Source organism: Grammomys surdaster, unplaced genomic scaffold (assembly GCF_004785775.1).
Source record: "Grammomys surdaster isolate TR1022 unplaced genomic scaffold, NIH_TR_1.0 126178, whole genome shotgun sequence".
Lineage (NCBI taxonomy): Eukaryota > Metazoa > Chordata > Mammalia > Rodentia > Muridae > Grammomys > Grammomys surdaster.
This window is the reverse complement of record NW_021620984.1, coordinates 9,137,810-9,156,234: the sequence shown is the minus strand read 5'-3', so window position 1 is coordinate 9,156,234 and position 18,425 is coordinate 9,137,810. Positions and strand designations below refer to the sequence as shown.

The 18,425-nt window shown below is 39.8% G+C and overlaps 1 protein-coding gene across 1 annotated transcript; it reads right to left on the bottom strand.

The window, feature by feature from the left end:
* Positions 1-4,105: 4,105 nt before the first annotated feature.
* Positions 4,106-14,402, bottom strand: Klkb1 (kallikrein B1). The gene is made up of 9 exons (XM_028757672.1): positions 13,048-14,402; positions 12,127-12,236; positions 11,390-11,552; positions 11,184-11,296; positions 10,535-10,703; positions 8,252-8,427; positions 7,103-7,198; positions 5,399-5,538; positions 4,106-4,856 (listed from the first exon to the last, which is right to left on the bottom strand). Exons 1-9 carry the CDS (start codon positions 13,227-13,229, stop codon positions 4,665-4,667), a joined length of 1,341 nt encoding a protein of 446 aa, XP_028613505.1. The 5' UTR covers positions 13,230-14,402; the 3' UTR covers positions 4,106-4,664.
* Positions 14,403-18,425: the final 4,023 nt, after the last annotated feature.

Below are 18,425 nucleotides of genomic sequence, written 5' to 3'. Positions count from 1 at the left end.
ACACACACACACACACACACACACACACACACACACACACACACACACATCAAGACAAAATAAACTGATTGAGAATCTAATTTAGGACTGACAAGCTGACCAAAGGGTTCCTACCACCAAGACTAATGATGTAAATTTAATTCCAGGGATCCCCATGGTGGAAGGACAGAACTGACAGAACTGATTCTTGTGAGTTCTGTGGATGCTTTGAGATAGATACTCATAAATAAACACATAGATTTTTTTTGTTTTGTTCTGGTTTTTTTAGGTGATATTTAAGTAACTTCCAGAGAAACATAATCAACGGTTCTGAAAAGGCTCCCAACTTTCTATAGAAAAGGTAAGGGAAAGCTCACATTTACAAGTGCAAATATAACTAAGAAACTATTCAGAACAGAAATGAATCTGCTGAGGTCACAATTACCAAGAAAAACATGTACTTAGTTCAAGGACAGGGTGCCAATGTCAGCTCTGAAACACCTGACTTTCAGTGTTTCAATATTCGGGGACACAGTCTCATTCTCTGTGTATCATAGTCATGTTGCTAGGGGCTTTCTGAATAGATTCTGAGCCTTTCAGAGGTACATGACTTTGTGGAGAGAAGAATCAGGATGAGAAATGCTAGGCAGCCCTTTCAACACTCCTACCGAAAGAACAGAACACAGGAAATGAGAAGGAAGAACTTACTGGAAAAACAAGATTAATCAGCAACTTGATAGCAAAACTGAAACATTCCCTGTAGAGACATGGAAACACTTATGCTAGGGCAGGAAGTTAAGGTGAGCAACTGTGTAAAAATGTGGGTTGTGTGTATGCGTGAGTGTGTGTGTGTGTGTGTGTGTGTGTACATGTGTGTTGAAGATTGGTCTGGTGCTGCTATGTTTCAAATGCTAAATTCTGTACCCCAAGACCCAGTTGCTCCAACATGAGTGAATTCTCACCTAACCAGCTTTTGTTGTGCAAGCCTCACTCCCCAAGTTAATAGGTCACTAAAAGGCTAAAGTCTGTGATTGGTTATTATTTGGAGGTAGGTGGGTTTCCAGTTACCTTGCTGGGAGTTGCAGGTAGAGAGGAGAGAGAAGGAAGAGAGTATCACGGAGTAGCATGTACCGTAAACATATGATCACGAGAACTGGCCTCATGGAGCAGAGCAGCCCAAATGAAACATGGCAAGTAATGTCATTTTGATAGGGAAACAGACAAAATAGCACAGAGGATTGATATCTGCCCAGCACTCTAAAGCTTATTATAAATCTAAGGATCCCTGTGTTTTTATTTGGGAACTAAATTATCAAAAGTGGGGTAGAAATCTCTAATAGATATTTAAAGGCAACAAGGGGGTATAGTAAACTCCCCAAACAATAATAGTCACAATACATGTGTGTATGCATGTGCATGTGCCTGTGTGTGTGTATGACTTAGAAGAGATCTTGACATGAAGGACTATTCTATTTTATTCTGTTAGAAGGCAGTTGCTCCAAAGTTACGTTTTGGTCAGTTGGTGTCAGGCATCAGCACCCACATGGCATACGATTACACAACACATCAGCAGAAATAATAAAGGCAAATCTAAAGGGAGAGATTTGCTACATTCCCTATTCACATACAGTATTGATGAAAGAGGGAGAGAGAGAGAGACAGAGAGAGCATCCTTCATAGTTGCTGACAGTTTGTAGGGCTGGTAGGCATAAGCAAGAATTACAAGAAAACAAACATAAAGATTAGACAGCCCTCTGAGCTTTGGTTTGAGCTCTAGAAGTATGAGCAGTAATCTCTGTGTTCTCCATGTGTGATCCCGGAAGAACAGTGCTCCTTTCCAGAGTTGACATTCCCTTTCTTGGATGGACCTGCCAAAGACCTGGGGCTTCCTGCCTCCACTCTGCCTTGTGAAAGTGATGTTACTCAACCCTCTCGTTTTCTTAGCCTCTTAAGGCTTTGAGTGGAAGACAGGCTACTTTGTGCAGGAACAAATGAAAAATATGCAGAACATTCCAATCCAACTGGATTCCAACTGGCAACATTGTAATGGTACTTTATGCCATAGGGAAATTCTACATTTCAAAACTCTGTTTAGCTCAAATGAGGCCGTCCTTGAGAAACCAAACCCCAAGGTTTACCCAGTAAGCACTCTGACACCTTGTGTAAACACCTGTTAGGGTTGTCAATATGAAACCCTGAGATACAAGATTTTCATTGAGAACCATTTCTTTCTTTTAGAATATAAAACAACTTCCACACAGATTAAGATGAAATTGTATGAAAAACTAAAAGTTGTAGTCATGTGCTTTAAAAAGGAATTATTTCATGGAAATCCAAGAAGATTTTACAAAAGCCATTTGCTCCTGGGGTAACTTCCCACCTCCTCCACTTCCCATGGTGAAGTCTGTGGCTAACCCATCGGCTTTTCCATATTTATCCCTCTGCACTACTCAAAAAGCCTTTAGATATTCAAGGAAAACTTTAATCTTCTTTAGGAAATTTCACTTTTCTTTTTGTCTATTTAACTTTCACAATAGTTTGTAAATGGATAATTCTGTCTAAATATTAATCAGCTTAACCAAACGGAGTTAAGCACATATGGTCCACTTTATGAATTACTGGAAAGCTGGGAATTTGTCTTGCATGAGAATTAATATCATCCATTCCAAGACTGCTTTTTACTTTCAACTCAGTTACAAGTCTGAGTTTTATACAACGTTTTACATCCAATGACATTTCATGAATTACTATTGCAGAATACTGTATCAACTGAACTCCCAGGGCTCCCTGGGAGATTCTCATCATATTCCTTACCCTGTATGAATACTATGTGATAAGCCAATTGCAGGAGCTGCACACAAGGAGAAAAATATAGACTTACAGGTCTTACATGTGTATGTAAGATCATATGTGCCAAGGACCAGCCTTGGCTTGGAAACGGGGTTCCTGAGAGACAGGGTTTGTGGGAGCAGTGAAAGAAACAACACAAAGTCAAATGATGGAGTAAAAGCTGACAGCCTTGCCGTCTGCTGGAGATGGTTCCCTAGTCAACTCTCTGCAGATAGCTCTTGGTTCTGTAGTCTGATAGAGATAGCTTTCTGCTCCAGGCAGCTCTTTTGCTTGAGATAGCTGTCTCTGAGGCAGCTCTCTCTTGGTAGAAAAAAATTCTAAAAGCTCTCTGGATAGCTCATGGGTTTTCTGACCAGAGTCAGAAAAGCTACTATAAACAATTCTTGGATTATCTATATAAAAAAAAATCTAAAATAGCAATGATTATTCTCTAAGCAGTTCTCTCTGGGTAGCTTCTGAAAAAAAAAAAACCTAAAAAAATTTAAAGACCAGTGTTCTTCTCTGTAGAGATCTCCAGACAGCTCATCCGATAACTCAACTCTTGCAGACCAAAGCCCAGTCTTTTATTTACATATCAATTCAGTCATTTACTCTAGGTTCCCTTTTGATTAAACCATGGATCAGCATTCCATGACTTAGCCCCTTGACCCTTATGAAAAGACATCAGGTACATTTCTTTTTTTAACATGGCAAATGAATTCAGAGATTTGCCTGTCTTTGTAAGCATAGACAATAAGCTAGCTGGGTAGGATTCCCACCACCCCTGAGCATAAACTAGCCCTGTCCCAGTCTGACCTTGAACTCAGGAGTCTGCTTGCCTTTGTAAGCACAAGTAATAAATTTAGCTGGGTGGGATCTTGCCCTGTGATCACTACTCTCTAAATCTCTTTCTCTCCCTCAGTAGTATCTTTCTGAAAGGATGGTTCACAGTGCATATGCCTTTGTTCTTTTAGGTCCACAATTCTCCTTATACAATTAATATTGTATCCTTATATTTTGCATAGTTGAGAAATTATATATTCTTAAACTCATATTTTAAGAGTTCTTTCTCAACGTCTTAAGGGCTGTTTTGGCAGAGAGGATATTTCCCAATAACCTTGGCAGGGAGAATATGTCCCGAAGGAGGAACATGAAGTTTATACAAACAAGCCTAATGCCTAGCTAGCTCTACTCTAGGGGAGGGAAATCCTGTCATTTCAGTCCTTTGTACATGACCATGTAGGACCCCACAGCAATGGCCAGGAAGGTGGTTTAGATGAAAGTGTGCCCTGTCCCATCAGATTCAAGTACAGCATCTTTTTATTGTAAAGGAAGTGTTACAAAGATATCTCCCACCCAAAGGATAGAGCCAGGTTTCTGAGTTCTTGAAAGAATAGAATCAGAAGTTCATGAAAGAATAGAATCAGATTCTAATACATAAATGTTGGAAGTGGACAGACAATAACTCTGAGATCTGCTGAGGTCCAGAGTCAACAGTTTCATGTGAACGGTCCCAAGGACTGTTCGAGAATCTGGGGTCTTGTTTTCAACTGCTTCACATCTAGACATTTCACTACCTAATAAAACCCTTTGAACATTTTACTTCCAAACAAGCTTGGTGATCGTTGGCTAATTCTCATTGGAGCTCCTGTTTCTCAGGACAGGAAGCACACTTGAGCAAGGCGCTGTCTTCAGCAACTGTATCTACATTTGGATTTTTAATCCTACAATAAAGATGTGAGGTAGACACCATTATCAACATTTTGCAGAAGAGAATTCCGGAGCTCTAGTTTGCTTTGAGGGCAGGTGGTAAAGCGAGTGCCAGCTTGGCTCTTCCTCCTCGGTACCCAGCCTCCTCATGCTGGAGATGTTGCCAGAGCTCTTTCATCGATGCTCTGTGTCTTCTCCAATATCCAGTCTATGTACTCAGCAACTTTGGTGTAGACTCCTGGTTGCTCCTTGCGGGCACAGCCTTCACCCCAACTGGTGATACCCACCAACTGCCACCTTCCACTGTGTTTACAGACTAAGGGGCCACCGGAATCTCCCTGGATCACAATGGGTAGAAAAATACAGCAGTAGAGAGATATAACAGTGATGATTCAAATAAGGAGCCCCTAGCTCAAAGATAGATGTCTTTAACATTTTGCAGTCATACTTTATATACCATAATGCAGCTTCTCCATTTAGCCATGAAAAAATAAGTGGATGGTTACAAGGCCAATTTATTCCCTCTCTCATTCTCAGATAAACCCAACAATTCTAGCATCTTTACCCAAAGTTCAAATAAATCTACTTTCCTTATATTTTAGCATGACCATGCCATGTAAAATTGTCCTTAAATATGGCAAGTCCCAGTTCTGACTGTGATATACCTGTCACAGTCAATACACATTCTAACTATTATAAGTAACATATTATATGCATTATGTGTGTTTACATTGTTAAAGGCTATTTATAGAGTCTTCAAATCATTTAACTCTGGAACTTCAAAACTGAAACTAATGAAATGTAACTTTGGAAATTTGCTTTGAAATGTACTGTCTCCGGTGAACTATTATGTATTTTTTCCCATAGTCTGAGACATTACCTTACAAGCATCTGTTCCTCCTTCTTTGTAGCCAGCACAGAGCATCTGCTTGTTTATGACATAATCTCTGTATTTTTTCTGGCATTCTTCATTTGGTACCAAAGGAATAGTTGCCTTTTGTAGAATATCTGGGGTTTCACCTATGAAGCAATCAGAACACCTTCAAAGAGAGGAAATAAAATAAATAGGGAAGTAAGAGGGAAAGAGAGGGAGAAAAGAAGCAAGAGGTGGAGGGAGAGGAGAGACTTGGAGAGGGAGATAAAGATGCAGTGGTCTGTGTTGACCTTCTTCTAGTGAAGAATTTCAGCTGTCCCTATCACTCAAGCTACCACAGACTAGGTGTCTATAATCTCAACCATCATCCTGTATCAACCGGTGCCCCTCTCAGAAAAAAAAAAAAGTTGTTTCATACATTTGTACCTTTACTACAATGGATGGTCTTGCTTTTCATTGTTTTGCAAATTCAAATTATAATAAAAATATATAATGTATAAAAATTAATCCCAAATGTCTGACAGCAGAGAAGTATTTTGTAACACAAGTGATACATTTATAGATAACTTAATTTCTACCCATGTCTATATTTCTTGTGTGTATGTATGTGTGTATGTATGTATGTATGTATATATGTGTGTGCATGTGTATATGTGTATATCCATATATATCCACATATATGTAGCCAAGTCAACATAGTGGAAAGTGAGAATTAATTGAATACAGTACTGACTGGTTCAGAAAATATAAAGAAGATACAACCAATCATCTTTTTTTTAAAAAAAAATCACTCAGACATGTCTAATGATATTTATCTGCACTCATCTAGAAAAAAAAGCATTATTATTTCTAGGGAAATAGCTTAAGTCTCAATACACAGGCCCTTGACTTCAGATCCACACAAGTAATTGATTCATTCATAAACTCAGTGGAAAGGAAAGTGTACACCTCACCTCTATATTCTATTTCAAGTAAACACTCCCTTCAGTTTTAAATGCAGGTAACAAATGCAGAAATGTGATATTTTTAGCAGCACTGTTGTATAAGGGTCACAGATACTTTGAATTGTAGTTATGTCAGAAAGGAAAATATTGTTTATACCCATAACTATTTCAACATTACGATAGATTTTAAAACAACTTGCTACAGAGTACATTAATAAAGATATATGCTTATCACTATGTGAAATTCTGCTAACAAATGTTGGCAATTGTACTGCAATCTGCTTTTCTTTCTTTATGAGTCTATGTATTTTTAGATGCGGATTTAACAGCATAATTAGAGGAAAAGTTAGATTTATCATATTACAAGAAGGCATTTAAATAAATATTAAGAACTGTCTTTAAAGAGAGATGCTGGCACCTTGGCTATTGATACCAAGGAAGAACACAGTAAACAGGGACACTGAGTACCGAGGACCAGATGGGCTTCAATGGACTTGATACCACCATAAGGTCACAGTCCTTAATGCAGAGTCATGAAAATAATCTCTATTATGAGTAATATGCTTCAAGGATTAGCTCATCAGTTTTTAATGCAAAAAAAAATCACATTCTTGGGAATCAGAGGACCAGTATTTTGGAATGAACAGAAAAGTCATAAGGCTTGTTGAGTGGATCTACAGATGGGTCATGAGTAAGGGCTGTTGAGTGGATCTACTCCCTGTACTTTAGCACATAAGACAGGATCATTCCACACGCCAGAGTGTACCTTGTTCCTTCGTGTAGCCCCATCCAGTCACCCAACAGCTGGTATAAATTGTATTTGTGTCAGCTTTGGAAGGCAGGCATATTGGTTTTTGGAATTCTGAAAGAAAATTTCATGAATAGATTTGGATTAATGAAAACCATAGATAGGGACTTGAAAAATTAGTATCTGTCTTTTGCCTTACTCTTTTTCTACAAAGCAACAGAGTCCGAATGAGCCATCTGGGACTACTTGGGAGGAATATGGAGAACAGTAGGAGTGGGAAGGACATGAGAAGGTATAATCAAAACATACTATGTACATGTATGAGATATAATAAAACCCACTGCTGAAACAAAAGAGTAAAAATAATGGCTCTCCAGCTTTCTGATCAATTTCTAAAGTCCACGATTCAAAGAAATACTCACATTTTGTATGGCATTTTGGAATGAAATTTCTACAAGGAAGAGGGACTCTTCAACCAAAATTTATTGGTAAACATATGTCTGCTTTCTTACACTTCGTTTAATATACACTGTAGCAGAATTCAGAAGCAGAGCAAAACTAACCACGCTGTTCCGGTGCTTTATTTGAATACCTTGCTTAGTTCTTGCAAGAAAGCAACAAGGAGATCCGCAACATATAGCAGATATTAGGTGTGGAAGGAGGAAAGGCAAGCTGCCTAAGGTCACGTGACTGTTCACAGACACTTGCAGCTAATGATGTTGGCAGGCATTCCGTTTCTGTGGTGTGAGGTGCCTCCAATGGCAGTTCCATGCTCCGTGTTCCCCCATTGTTCTTAGGCACTAACATCTACACCCATTCTCTTTCATATGGTTATATATGCCTACAACCAAGCAATAGTCATTCTGCCAATCTTGTCAAAAGATACTCAATGTCGCCAGATGTCAAAATCTTTCCTGTGCTGACTGTTTCAATACCATACACTCAGTTGCATGCTACTATGAGAAAGTAATGAAGCTTTTTGCCTCTTAAGTATCAGTGAATGCACGGTAGGTCATGGATCTTTACTTCCCAGCCTCATCTCTCCCTCAGCCTCACCAACCAGGGCACAAAGACAATCGCTCAGATCTGCCTTCTCACTCAAACCGAAGTGGAAATGGACACCAATACAATTGAGTTGTGCAGTTTCCCCTAAAACAGGCTGCATACCAGTGTAATTCAGGGGTGTCTGAAGCTTTATTAAGGCAATATCGTAATTGCCTTCTGAGATTTTGTATTTCTGATGAATAATAAGCTCCTTTATTCTTGAGAAAGGCGTTTCTGTCGTAATCTCTGACAGATTCAGAATCCCACTATATATACGCCACACATCTGGGTAGGGAATCCTAGGAGAGAGACATGAGAATAAAGTAATGTTGGCATCCTTTCTTGCTCCTTTTTCTTAGCACATTTTCTTGAATGGGAGGAGGGAGAAGAAAGAAAACAGTCTAGTTTGACCTAGTCCCTTTTTTGGGCAAGGCAACCTATCATTGCTTATAGCAGTAGTGTCAGACTTTGAGGATTTAGTTTGTAATAAAATTTTTTTCCATTTAAGACTCCTTTTTGACTGATAAGATTTTTTTAATGTTTGTGTGTGTGAAACTATATGAAGCCGGTACATATATTAAACATTTACTGATAAAATGTTATAAAGAAATTTACTTCAAGACAATTCCTTGGTGCATGGATAATTTTACCACTTATTAGCAAATTCATATATTAATAGAATAATGTGCTTGTTTATTTCTACGTAAATAATTAAAACATGTCTGAATATTTGATACTAAAAGATGAAGAACACCCTCAATGTTTTTAAGAGTTCCTTAATATTTTACTTTTGTAACTGATAATGCTGAGAAACACCACTTCACATAAATAAGGAGGACCAAATGGTGATAGTCTTAGGTTTAGGACCATTGAGGAAGTTTTGGAAACTCTATCTAATCGCCAAGCCTAAGTTCATTCAATGAGTTCTTATGAAACTCAAGTAACCAGCTTGAACAACATTGAAAATCAAAGTTTAACACTGTACAATCCAAAGACACAAAGGCAAATGACAAGAGACATTTTAGCATTTTTGTCCTTTCAAATTAAATGGTTATGTTCCCGTAAGAGCTGAAAGCCTCTGGCACGCATACTATACACACCGTGATTCACAAGATTAAATAATCCTCAGTCTGATTGTGTTTAGGGTACCATCTGCTGGTACTAGCCAGCATGGCGACATGCACAGTGCACAGTAAGCACACTGTGTGTTAGGAACAAAGGCTGCAGTGGAGTCCTGAGATACAGCTCAGAGGAGAGGACTCTCAGAATGCCTCTGGTTTGTCATATGTTTTATTTTGAATTAATTTTGGTCAGTATTCCTTCAGGGACCCTTTACTGTTGCTAAAATTTTGGAGACCTTCATATTCAGTTGTATGATATCCATATAGGATTACACTTCATAGTATAAACGTGGCTGAAAATACTCAAAATGTACTTAAAAGTTACTTTATATTTGTTACAAGTAAAAATATCACAGTGTTTCTGTGCCTTTGGAAGAAGCTTCGGGAGAATCAAGTTCAGTTTACCAAACCTAAAAGCAACTGGACTCTTGTCACAGTTGTGTCTTTGGAATTTACAGTGTACACTTTGATTTTTTATTAAATTGGAGCTGTCAAGTAGCTATATTGATTAAAATAAGCCCCAATAGGAATTAAAAGTATTTCGTTGCTTAAAATCTACCTACCTATCCTTTGAATTTTAAATTAACCATGTAAAAGATAAACAGGATAAATTTAAAATCATAATATTTTCTAGGCAAAGACTTGGGCACTTTTTTTTAAAGATTTCTTTATTTTTTTATTTATATGAGTACGCTGCAGATGTCATCAGACACATACTAGAAGAATAGTACATCAAATCCCATTACAGATGGTTGCGAGCCACCATGTGGGTACTGGGAATTGAACTCAGGACCTCTGGAAGAGCAGTCAGTGCTCTTAACCACTGAGCCATCTCTCCAGCCTGACTTGGAAACTTCTATTATCCTCAAAACAAATATCGTAGGGACAAGGAGATGGCTGAGTGGAGAAAGGGCTTGCTTCTCAAACATGAGGATTCAAGTTCAGATCCCCAACACAGACGAACTAGGGCTAAGAATGTGCCAGGAGACAGAGACAGGCAGATCCCTGGGATTTGCTGTGCAGCCAGTCTAGTCAAAAGGGTTAACACTGGGTTCAGTGAAAACCCTGTCTCAACAAGTAAGATGAACAAGCAGTACAAAAATAAATACCTGAGGTAAACCTCTTCATGTGCATACACAGGTAGATGTGAATGCTCGCGCGAGCACACACACACACACACACACACACACACACAGAATTTGTATTATTTGTATTTTTATTATTATACAATATCTTATATTATTATACAATATCTTATATCTTATTAGATGGACCTAAAACTTACCCATCAAAGCAATGGGCAGCCGTCAGTATCCATTGGTGTCCGATGATGGACCCTCCACACAAATGATCAAGAGATGCCAGCTTCACTTGCAGGCTGACCTGCCACGGCCACTCCCCTAAAGAAGAGTTCGATCCTCCCACAATACGTGCATTTATTTTTGCTGTACAGTCTGGAAAGTGTTGAGGTGTGTAGCAGAATTAGACACAGATCAGCATTCCCTTCCCTTTATCCAAGGAAACTTTTTTAGTTAGGGTTTTACTGCTGTGAACAGACATCGTGACCAAAGCAAGTCTTATAAGGACAACAGTTAACTGGGGCTGGTTTACAGGTTCAGAAGTTCAGTCCATTATCATCAAGGTGGGGACATGGCAGCATCCAGGCATACATGGCGCAGGAGGAGCTGAGAGTTCTACATCTTCATCTGAAGACTGCTAGCAAAATATTGCCTTCCAGGCAGTTAGGATGAGGGTCTTAAAGCCTACACCCATAGTGACATAACTATTCCAACAAGGCCACACCTTCTAATAATGCCACTCCCTGGGCCAAGCATATACAAACCATAACAGAAACCATATAAACAGTCCCATAAGACCAAGATCACAACAGACAAGCCAGCCATGCAGTTCCATAACAAGCAAGCTTCACTCACCAGAGCTGTCCACAACACTACACAATCTCTGAGAATAACCAGAGCTCCCCTGTGTCCCATAGGTGATCCTAGTTGGAGAGCCATCCGTGGATAACCTTAAGGAACATTTACACCTAGAAAAATATGAATAATATAAAATTAAACCCACAGAGAGAGAAAATTAGAAAATAATTACTTTGCTGATTATCCAAGAAAGGTTCCCTTACCTCTCCTCCTTGCAGTCTCGGGGAAGTAATGAGTAGGTGAAAAATTGACAGCGGATTGTGTGTGTACAAGTCTCTTGGCACGCATCTGCCCCTTGCACGAAGGCCACGTTCAGTTCTTCCCCTTCAAACTCAACTCCGGAGTAAATTTTGGAATGGCAGGGTTCTGCACCATATACAAACATCAAAGGATATATAACAAGTCAGGAAATAAGTCACACTAGAAAAGTTTCCAGGGTCTTGAGAACCATTTTATTAACTCTTAGAGGATCCCAAGATGTGTTGCACCTTGTGGCTATTAGTGTTTGTCAACTTGACACAAAATAGAGTGGCCTGAAAAGAGAGAACATCAGTTGAAGAATTGTCTCCCTCAGGCTAACTTATGGGCCTACCTGTGGGATGTTCTTTGGATTAATGATGGATGGCAGAGGGCCCAGCCAACTGGGGCAGTGTCAATGTCAACTCTGGGCAGGTGGTCGAAGGATATGGATATATATATAAAATCAATCCTAGGAGCAAGTCAAAAAAGCAGCATTTCTCTGTGGTTTCTGCCCAGTTCCTGCCTCTGCATCTGCTTGAGTTCCTGGTCTGACTTCCCTCAGGAGTCGGCTATGACTGGGACATGTCAACAAAACGAACCCCTTTCTTCCCCAACTTGCTTTCTGTCATGGTATTTGTCACAGCAACCAAGAACCCAACCAGGACACACATCATGTACCACCAAGGTTGAGTCGCATTACCAGGGCGAGCTTTTCTGCAGGTGAAGAGACTGTATCCAGATACAGCATTTTCTTGAGGAACAGAGGGACTTGGTCTTCCACTCTTAGATGTCTTAAGAAAACAAACATTTCTATTAAAAATAAATGAGAAAGAAGACAGCATTAAAAGCACTAGACAGATATTCTTTCTCCTTTCTTTCTTTCTTTCCTTCTTTCTTTCTTTCTTTCTTTCTTTCTTTCTTTCTTTCTTTCTTTCTTTCTTTCTTTCTTTCTTTCTTATTTCCTTCTCTCTTTCTAAAGCAACTCCATAAACGATATTCTTCTGAAAAATTCTTTCCATTCAGTTAGACTGCAAGACTCCAAAAATACCACAGGGCTTAAATGTAAATGGAGTCACTTATCCCTCTGGCAAAAAAATGAGTAGGTACAGACATCCTGAAAAGATGACTGAGGATTAAAGTCCACCTTCTAATTAGAAAAAGAAAAAAGAGAAGGCATCAAAGGACTGTTGGTTTGGGTTTATGTTGCCCGTAGTATTATATCCGCACTCATCCTTCTGCTGGTTCCACAGTATACATAAAGGAAAAGTCCTGTAAAGATGAAGGGGTCAGACTAGACCCTAGATCTGGGTAAGCAGGGCTCTGATTTCTCACAAGATTAAAGGCTGGATTGCATAAACCATTACCCAACCCAATCCCAAACCCTAATGCCAGTGAGAACACTGCCTGTTTCCTTTGCCCCTGCCACTGTGATTTGACTCAATAGTATGCTTGTTTTGTGGAAGGGAAGGAATGTGGACGAATCTGCTAATCTGTGAAGTAACCTGCACCTGGCTGAAAGGCAGCCGGTTAAACCACAGGCTCCAGCAACCAGCAAGACACTTGTAAACCTCTGCTAGAAAAGGAAAAGGCCAGAAGGGGAGCATGGGCCTCTCTCACTCACCTCCGTGATTCTGACTTCCATTCATTCGTGTAGAATGTGAAGAAAAGGCAGTTGGGATGGAAGGTGCAGATGGTGCGACACACAATGGCATCGGGGGTGACAACCTGGCTTACATCCAGGTCTGCAAAGGCAAAGTGCTGGAAAATATCCATGGGGCAACCTGTGAACTCAGCGGTGAACATTCCTCAGTGACACAATGCCGAGTTTCCTTGTGTCTCACCATAGTAACTAAAGTGATTATGACAATTGATATTTGCAGCAATCAACATCCTGAGTTTAAAATTGCCGGTTGAGAGACTGAGGCAGCATGCATTGGGCCGGCACGGGTCTGCAAGAGATCTCCTGGGTCTTGCTTCCACTTCACTTTTTTTAAAGGAATTCCTGAATGTGTGGACATGTAGCTCTTTAAATCTTTTGCCTTCTCTTGGACTCTCGTTTGTTGGTTCATTTTGTTCAATTTCAATGTGTTAGTTTTTGTTTTCTTATTTTATTTTTGTTTTGTTTTATTATTTGCCCTGAGAAACCTGTTACTTTTTTAACGACAGAAAAAGAGTGGGGGGTGGGAGGGCGTACTGTGGGAGGAGGAACGGGAGTGGAAAACAGAATCAGGATATATTTGTGAGAGGAAAACAAATCCATTTTCAATAAAAGAGAGGGGAAAGCCTGTTAACTTATCTCAGAATTTGTAGTTTGTTCTTTGTGGAAAAAAAAGTAAAACTTGTTCTCAGTGACGACAGCTACTAAGTGCTGTAAAATAAGTAGCACCATCATTTTTAATAGGACACATTTAAGTTAGGTGACTTGTGTTTCCCTTATATTATGACTAAGCCTTGGGAACATGCTGTTTCACGTTTTGTTTCTGAGTATCATGAGAAGTATTTTAATGAAAAGAGATTAACATAAATTCCAAAGGGCTAACAAGCATGCCCTTTGAGAGGATAACAGAAAAGCTTCATTTTCATTCCCCTTACATAATTTTATTTCTCATCTATTTTTATTTATGCTGTTTACATGAGTCGCTCAATATGTTAGCATGTAAGAATCAATTTGGTTCCATACTAATAGTATGAATGCTTAAGAATAATGATAGGCCAGCCAAACTTAACACAGTTGGATCAAGAGAGTTCACGTCCCACAATACATCCATTTGAATAGTCTAGGAAGCTGGTTCTACTACTTGAATTAAAATAAAATTCATAAAGACCCTTGCTATTGGAAGAGAATGTGCAGTATCCATGCCAACTTACAATGGTGTCCTTCAAGACAAGAAATTTGTAGTTGAAAAGGAGTTCACCAGCATGTGACAAAGTCAACTTCTTTTCTGGACCGCTGAAGATATTAGGGACTTCAAAAAAAATTTTTTCTACAAAGTTCTACCTTTCTAAAACAGCTCTATGGTATTGTGTATAACCCATTTCCTAATGACAGCCTGCCAGAACAGAAGAGGGACTTTGCCAAAGGCTAAGGTAGTCTTCTTGACTCCTGTTCAAGTTGAATATATTGAGTCTCTTCCTTTACTCTAGATTTTTCTAGATTTTCCATGGCTTCTAGATATTCTGTCAGGATAGTTGTCCTAGTTGGTTATACTTCCTGCTCCACACAAAATCCAGAATCTGAGCCAGGCAAGATGAGCATCTGGTATTCCAAAGACTTTTTTCACTCTAAAGTTAGGTTGTTAATGGATTATATTGGCTGGTTTTATGTCAACTTGACATAAGCCAGAGTCATGAGGGAAGAGGGAGCATCAGTTGAGAAAATGCCTCCACAGGATCCAGCTGTAGGTAACCCTGTAGGGCATCATTTTCTTAAGTGGTGATTGATGGAAGGAGGCCCAGGCCACAGCGGGGGTGCCATACCTAGGCTGGTGGTCCTGGGTTCTATAAGAAAGTAGGCTGAGCAAGTCATGATGAGCAAGACTCCTCCATGGCCTCTGCATCAGCTCCTGCCTCCAGGTTCCTGCTCTGCTTGATTTCCTGCCCTCCTGATTTCCTTCAGTGTCATCTAGTAGTGTAAGCTAAATTAAAACCTTTTCTCCCCAAGTTGCTTTGGTCTTGGTGTTTCATTACAACAACAATAACCCTAAGTAGGTTACTATGTTAATGAAAAGTGTTACAGAATGTTAGTGAGGCTGGGAGAATAAAAGTGCCCAGAATCCATCTTGTTTGTTTGTTTTCAAGATAGGGTTTCTCCGTGTAGCCCTGGCTGTCCTGGAACTCACTCTATAGACCAGGCTAGCCTTGAACTCAGCATCTACCTTCTGAGTACTGAGATTAAAGATATATGTCTCCAATACTAGTAAAAATGAATCAATTTCACCATTTTGTTTTTGTATCCCTAGAAATTAACCAAAGTGACACACAATCATGGATAATCCTGGGATAGAAACAAATGGCTAACTTTCAGCAAGAGCTGTATGGGGTTGAACTCACCCTATATTTGTGCCCCCTCCTCAGCTCCATAGAGACTTGGAAAATGGCCCCATGGCTGTGCTTAAAACCAACATGTCAAAATGGTTGGAGCGCCTCCAAAGTCACAGTCCCTCATTCCCAGACAACAATCATCACTTGACTTGTCTGGAAGCTCCCTGGAAAAATCCACTCACAGTGCTTAAGCTTATTGGACCTGACCCCTGTTTTGTCCTTTCCTTGAGAGCATGTGTCTGCAGAAAGATGGAGAAGGAAGAAAGGACAGAGAAAGACAAGAGAGAGGGGGGAAGGGGTAGGGGAGAGGAGGTACAAAGGAAAAGAAAGAGAAGGGGACAAAGAGAAGGGAGGAAATGAGGGAGAAGCAATGGATCCTGGTGATTATGGGACACAACATCTGCCTCCTAAGGTGGAAGTAACAGGGCAGATGCCAAACCAATAAGAAAAGTGTCCTCTCAATTAGAATTGTAAATAGTACCGATCTACTAATAGGGGACATATGATTATCTCCAAAGCTTTCAAAGTCCACGCCTAAACTCTGAAAACAAGCCTTTAAATGCACTTAGTTCATTTTGAATTGAGAAGTAAGAGGATAGATATTTTTAAGAAGGGAAGACATGAGAAATTTACGTGACTTTTACGTGGCAGGTCTTCTATGTGACCTTAGCATAGGGTTAGCACAGGAACTGCAGTCTCTCATCCGTGAAGCTAGAGGCATTGTTGACAAAATTAAGAATAAGGGTACGGTACTGACTAAGTCACCCATGACTTATGAATGTCACTTAGGCTCAGAGACAGCATTCCTATGGCTTTGGTTGTCATGCAAGGGATGTGAAGAGCCCTGGCTCTTAAAAAATCAAAGCTACTTTCAGAAATATCCAGGATTTTTGTCATTCAAAGAAAGACTCTTAATTAGACTGAAGAAATATGGGAACTCCAATTCAGAAAGCAGGCACTGGGAAGTCTGAGACTGGGCATGAGCAAGAGACTGGGCATGTACCCTCATTCGTTGAGGCTGTGGGCAGCACTTACGATAGGCTTGAGGCAGAACAAAACCTTGTCTTTAAAACATACTTGCATCAATGTGCTGTTCTGGCTGGAGTGTGCTTTGTCCCCAGCAAAACTCCTGGTGACAGCTTGTTTTCCAGGGTGGCAATGTTGGAAGTCCGGCCTAGTAGGAAGTCATGAGGTTGCATTCCATGTGAATTGGGTAATACCTATTCCCGCTCTCACTGGACTATGTCAGTTACCCTACAAGGGCAGCTTGGTCTAAACCAAGGCTTCTGTTTGTTCTCTGTACCTTCCACACACGCACATTGACCTGCGACTTTCTACCATGCTATAGTGTAGCATAAGGTCCTGTGACAGTGAGCATTATGTTTAGAGGATACATTTACTGTGCTTGGCCTGTAAAAACAAAATTTTCTTTTAGCTCATATAGGCCATGAAGACGTTGCTCCTACACTGAATGTACCCTGTAAGCTGGCCATTGATGGACCACTTCCTGGTGCAGTTGGGCTATTCTAAAAATAAAATTGCTGATTGCTACGAAACATGTCACCCCCTCAGCTATTCTTGCAAGGTAAAGGGGCAAAGATTAAACAGGCTAGCTGCTAAGTTCTGATTTTGTGTGAAATGCTTGCTTGCTTGGATGACTGAGGCATCTGCTGGATGTATGTTACAGAATCAAGCCTTGCCCACACCCAAATAAAATATGAGTGAATTTGGCTTCCCAAAAAGCCATGTTCTGGTTTTTGCCTTTGGAAAATATTGGAAAAAAATTGGAATATATATATTCCTTTGGAATATATATATATATATAGCAATAGGACCTTAGAAACTCTTTTCAGTTTGATCCTGGCCAGTCTTTTTAATAAAAAGTCTCTTATTTACTAAAACCAAAAACTTAAGTCAGACTGGTGGTGAATCTCCCAATGACCCCAGACACACAGCAGTCCCTGCCAGATGCAGCCACCCCATTTTTAGCTTCCCAGTCTCCAGAATCATGAACTAAATGAGCTCTTTTTTTTTCTTTACATATTTCCCAGTCTTCTGGCATCTGGTGATAGCTGCAGAAAGCTGTCTAAGATAAGTGCAGTATACAGAACAGAACATAGTTGAATAAAGAGCCCTATCTCCTGTAGCGAAGTTTTCAAAAACTAGAAAAGAAAAGGGGGTATTGAAACTAAACAGATAACAGATTTAAGCCATTTGAATGGCACAGCATGGTGGGATACACTGAGAAAAGAAAAGACAAATAGTAAAAAGAGATAGGTTTTTAACTTCTCAGTCTTTCATAGAGAGGTCAGATTCCAGAATTCAGAACCTAATATAGGGCCTGGTGTAGAGGGCTCAGTATTGGTACTGTTTACTATGAGTGAACTTGTTTCAGTAAATCTCACCCCAGCACCTTGATGTCCTGAATTTGAAGGCAGTTGTCTGGATAATTCAATGAGAGCTACCTCTGTGTTTGAAGTTTAGGGCTTTGTTGATTCATGACAATTTGCTTATTTCACTAGATGTAGACACCATCGAATGACCTTGTGACTTTCTTTTATGATGGAGCTTCCTCTCCTATTGATGTTGTTGTAGGCACGCTACAGTAAAACTGGAGGTTTAAGCAACATAAACTTATGGGGTAAGAAGTTTCCTAGGGGTAAGAAGACCAATATAAGTCTTACTGAGTGCCAGTCAAAGGTTGGCTTGCTTCTGTTCCTCTGGAAAGGCATGTAGGGAGACTTATTCTATGCCCTTTTCAATTTCTGCAGACCACTGGTACCCTTTGCTTTTAAACTCTTTTTCCGCCTTTACAGGTAACAACATAAAACTTTCAAGTCTTTCTACCTCTGACATTGACCCCTCTGTTTCTCTGTTTATCATATAAGAAACCTTGAGACTGGACAGGGGCATATTCTGGTAATTCAAAATAATTCTGATTGCAAAGTATTTCTATGT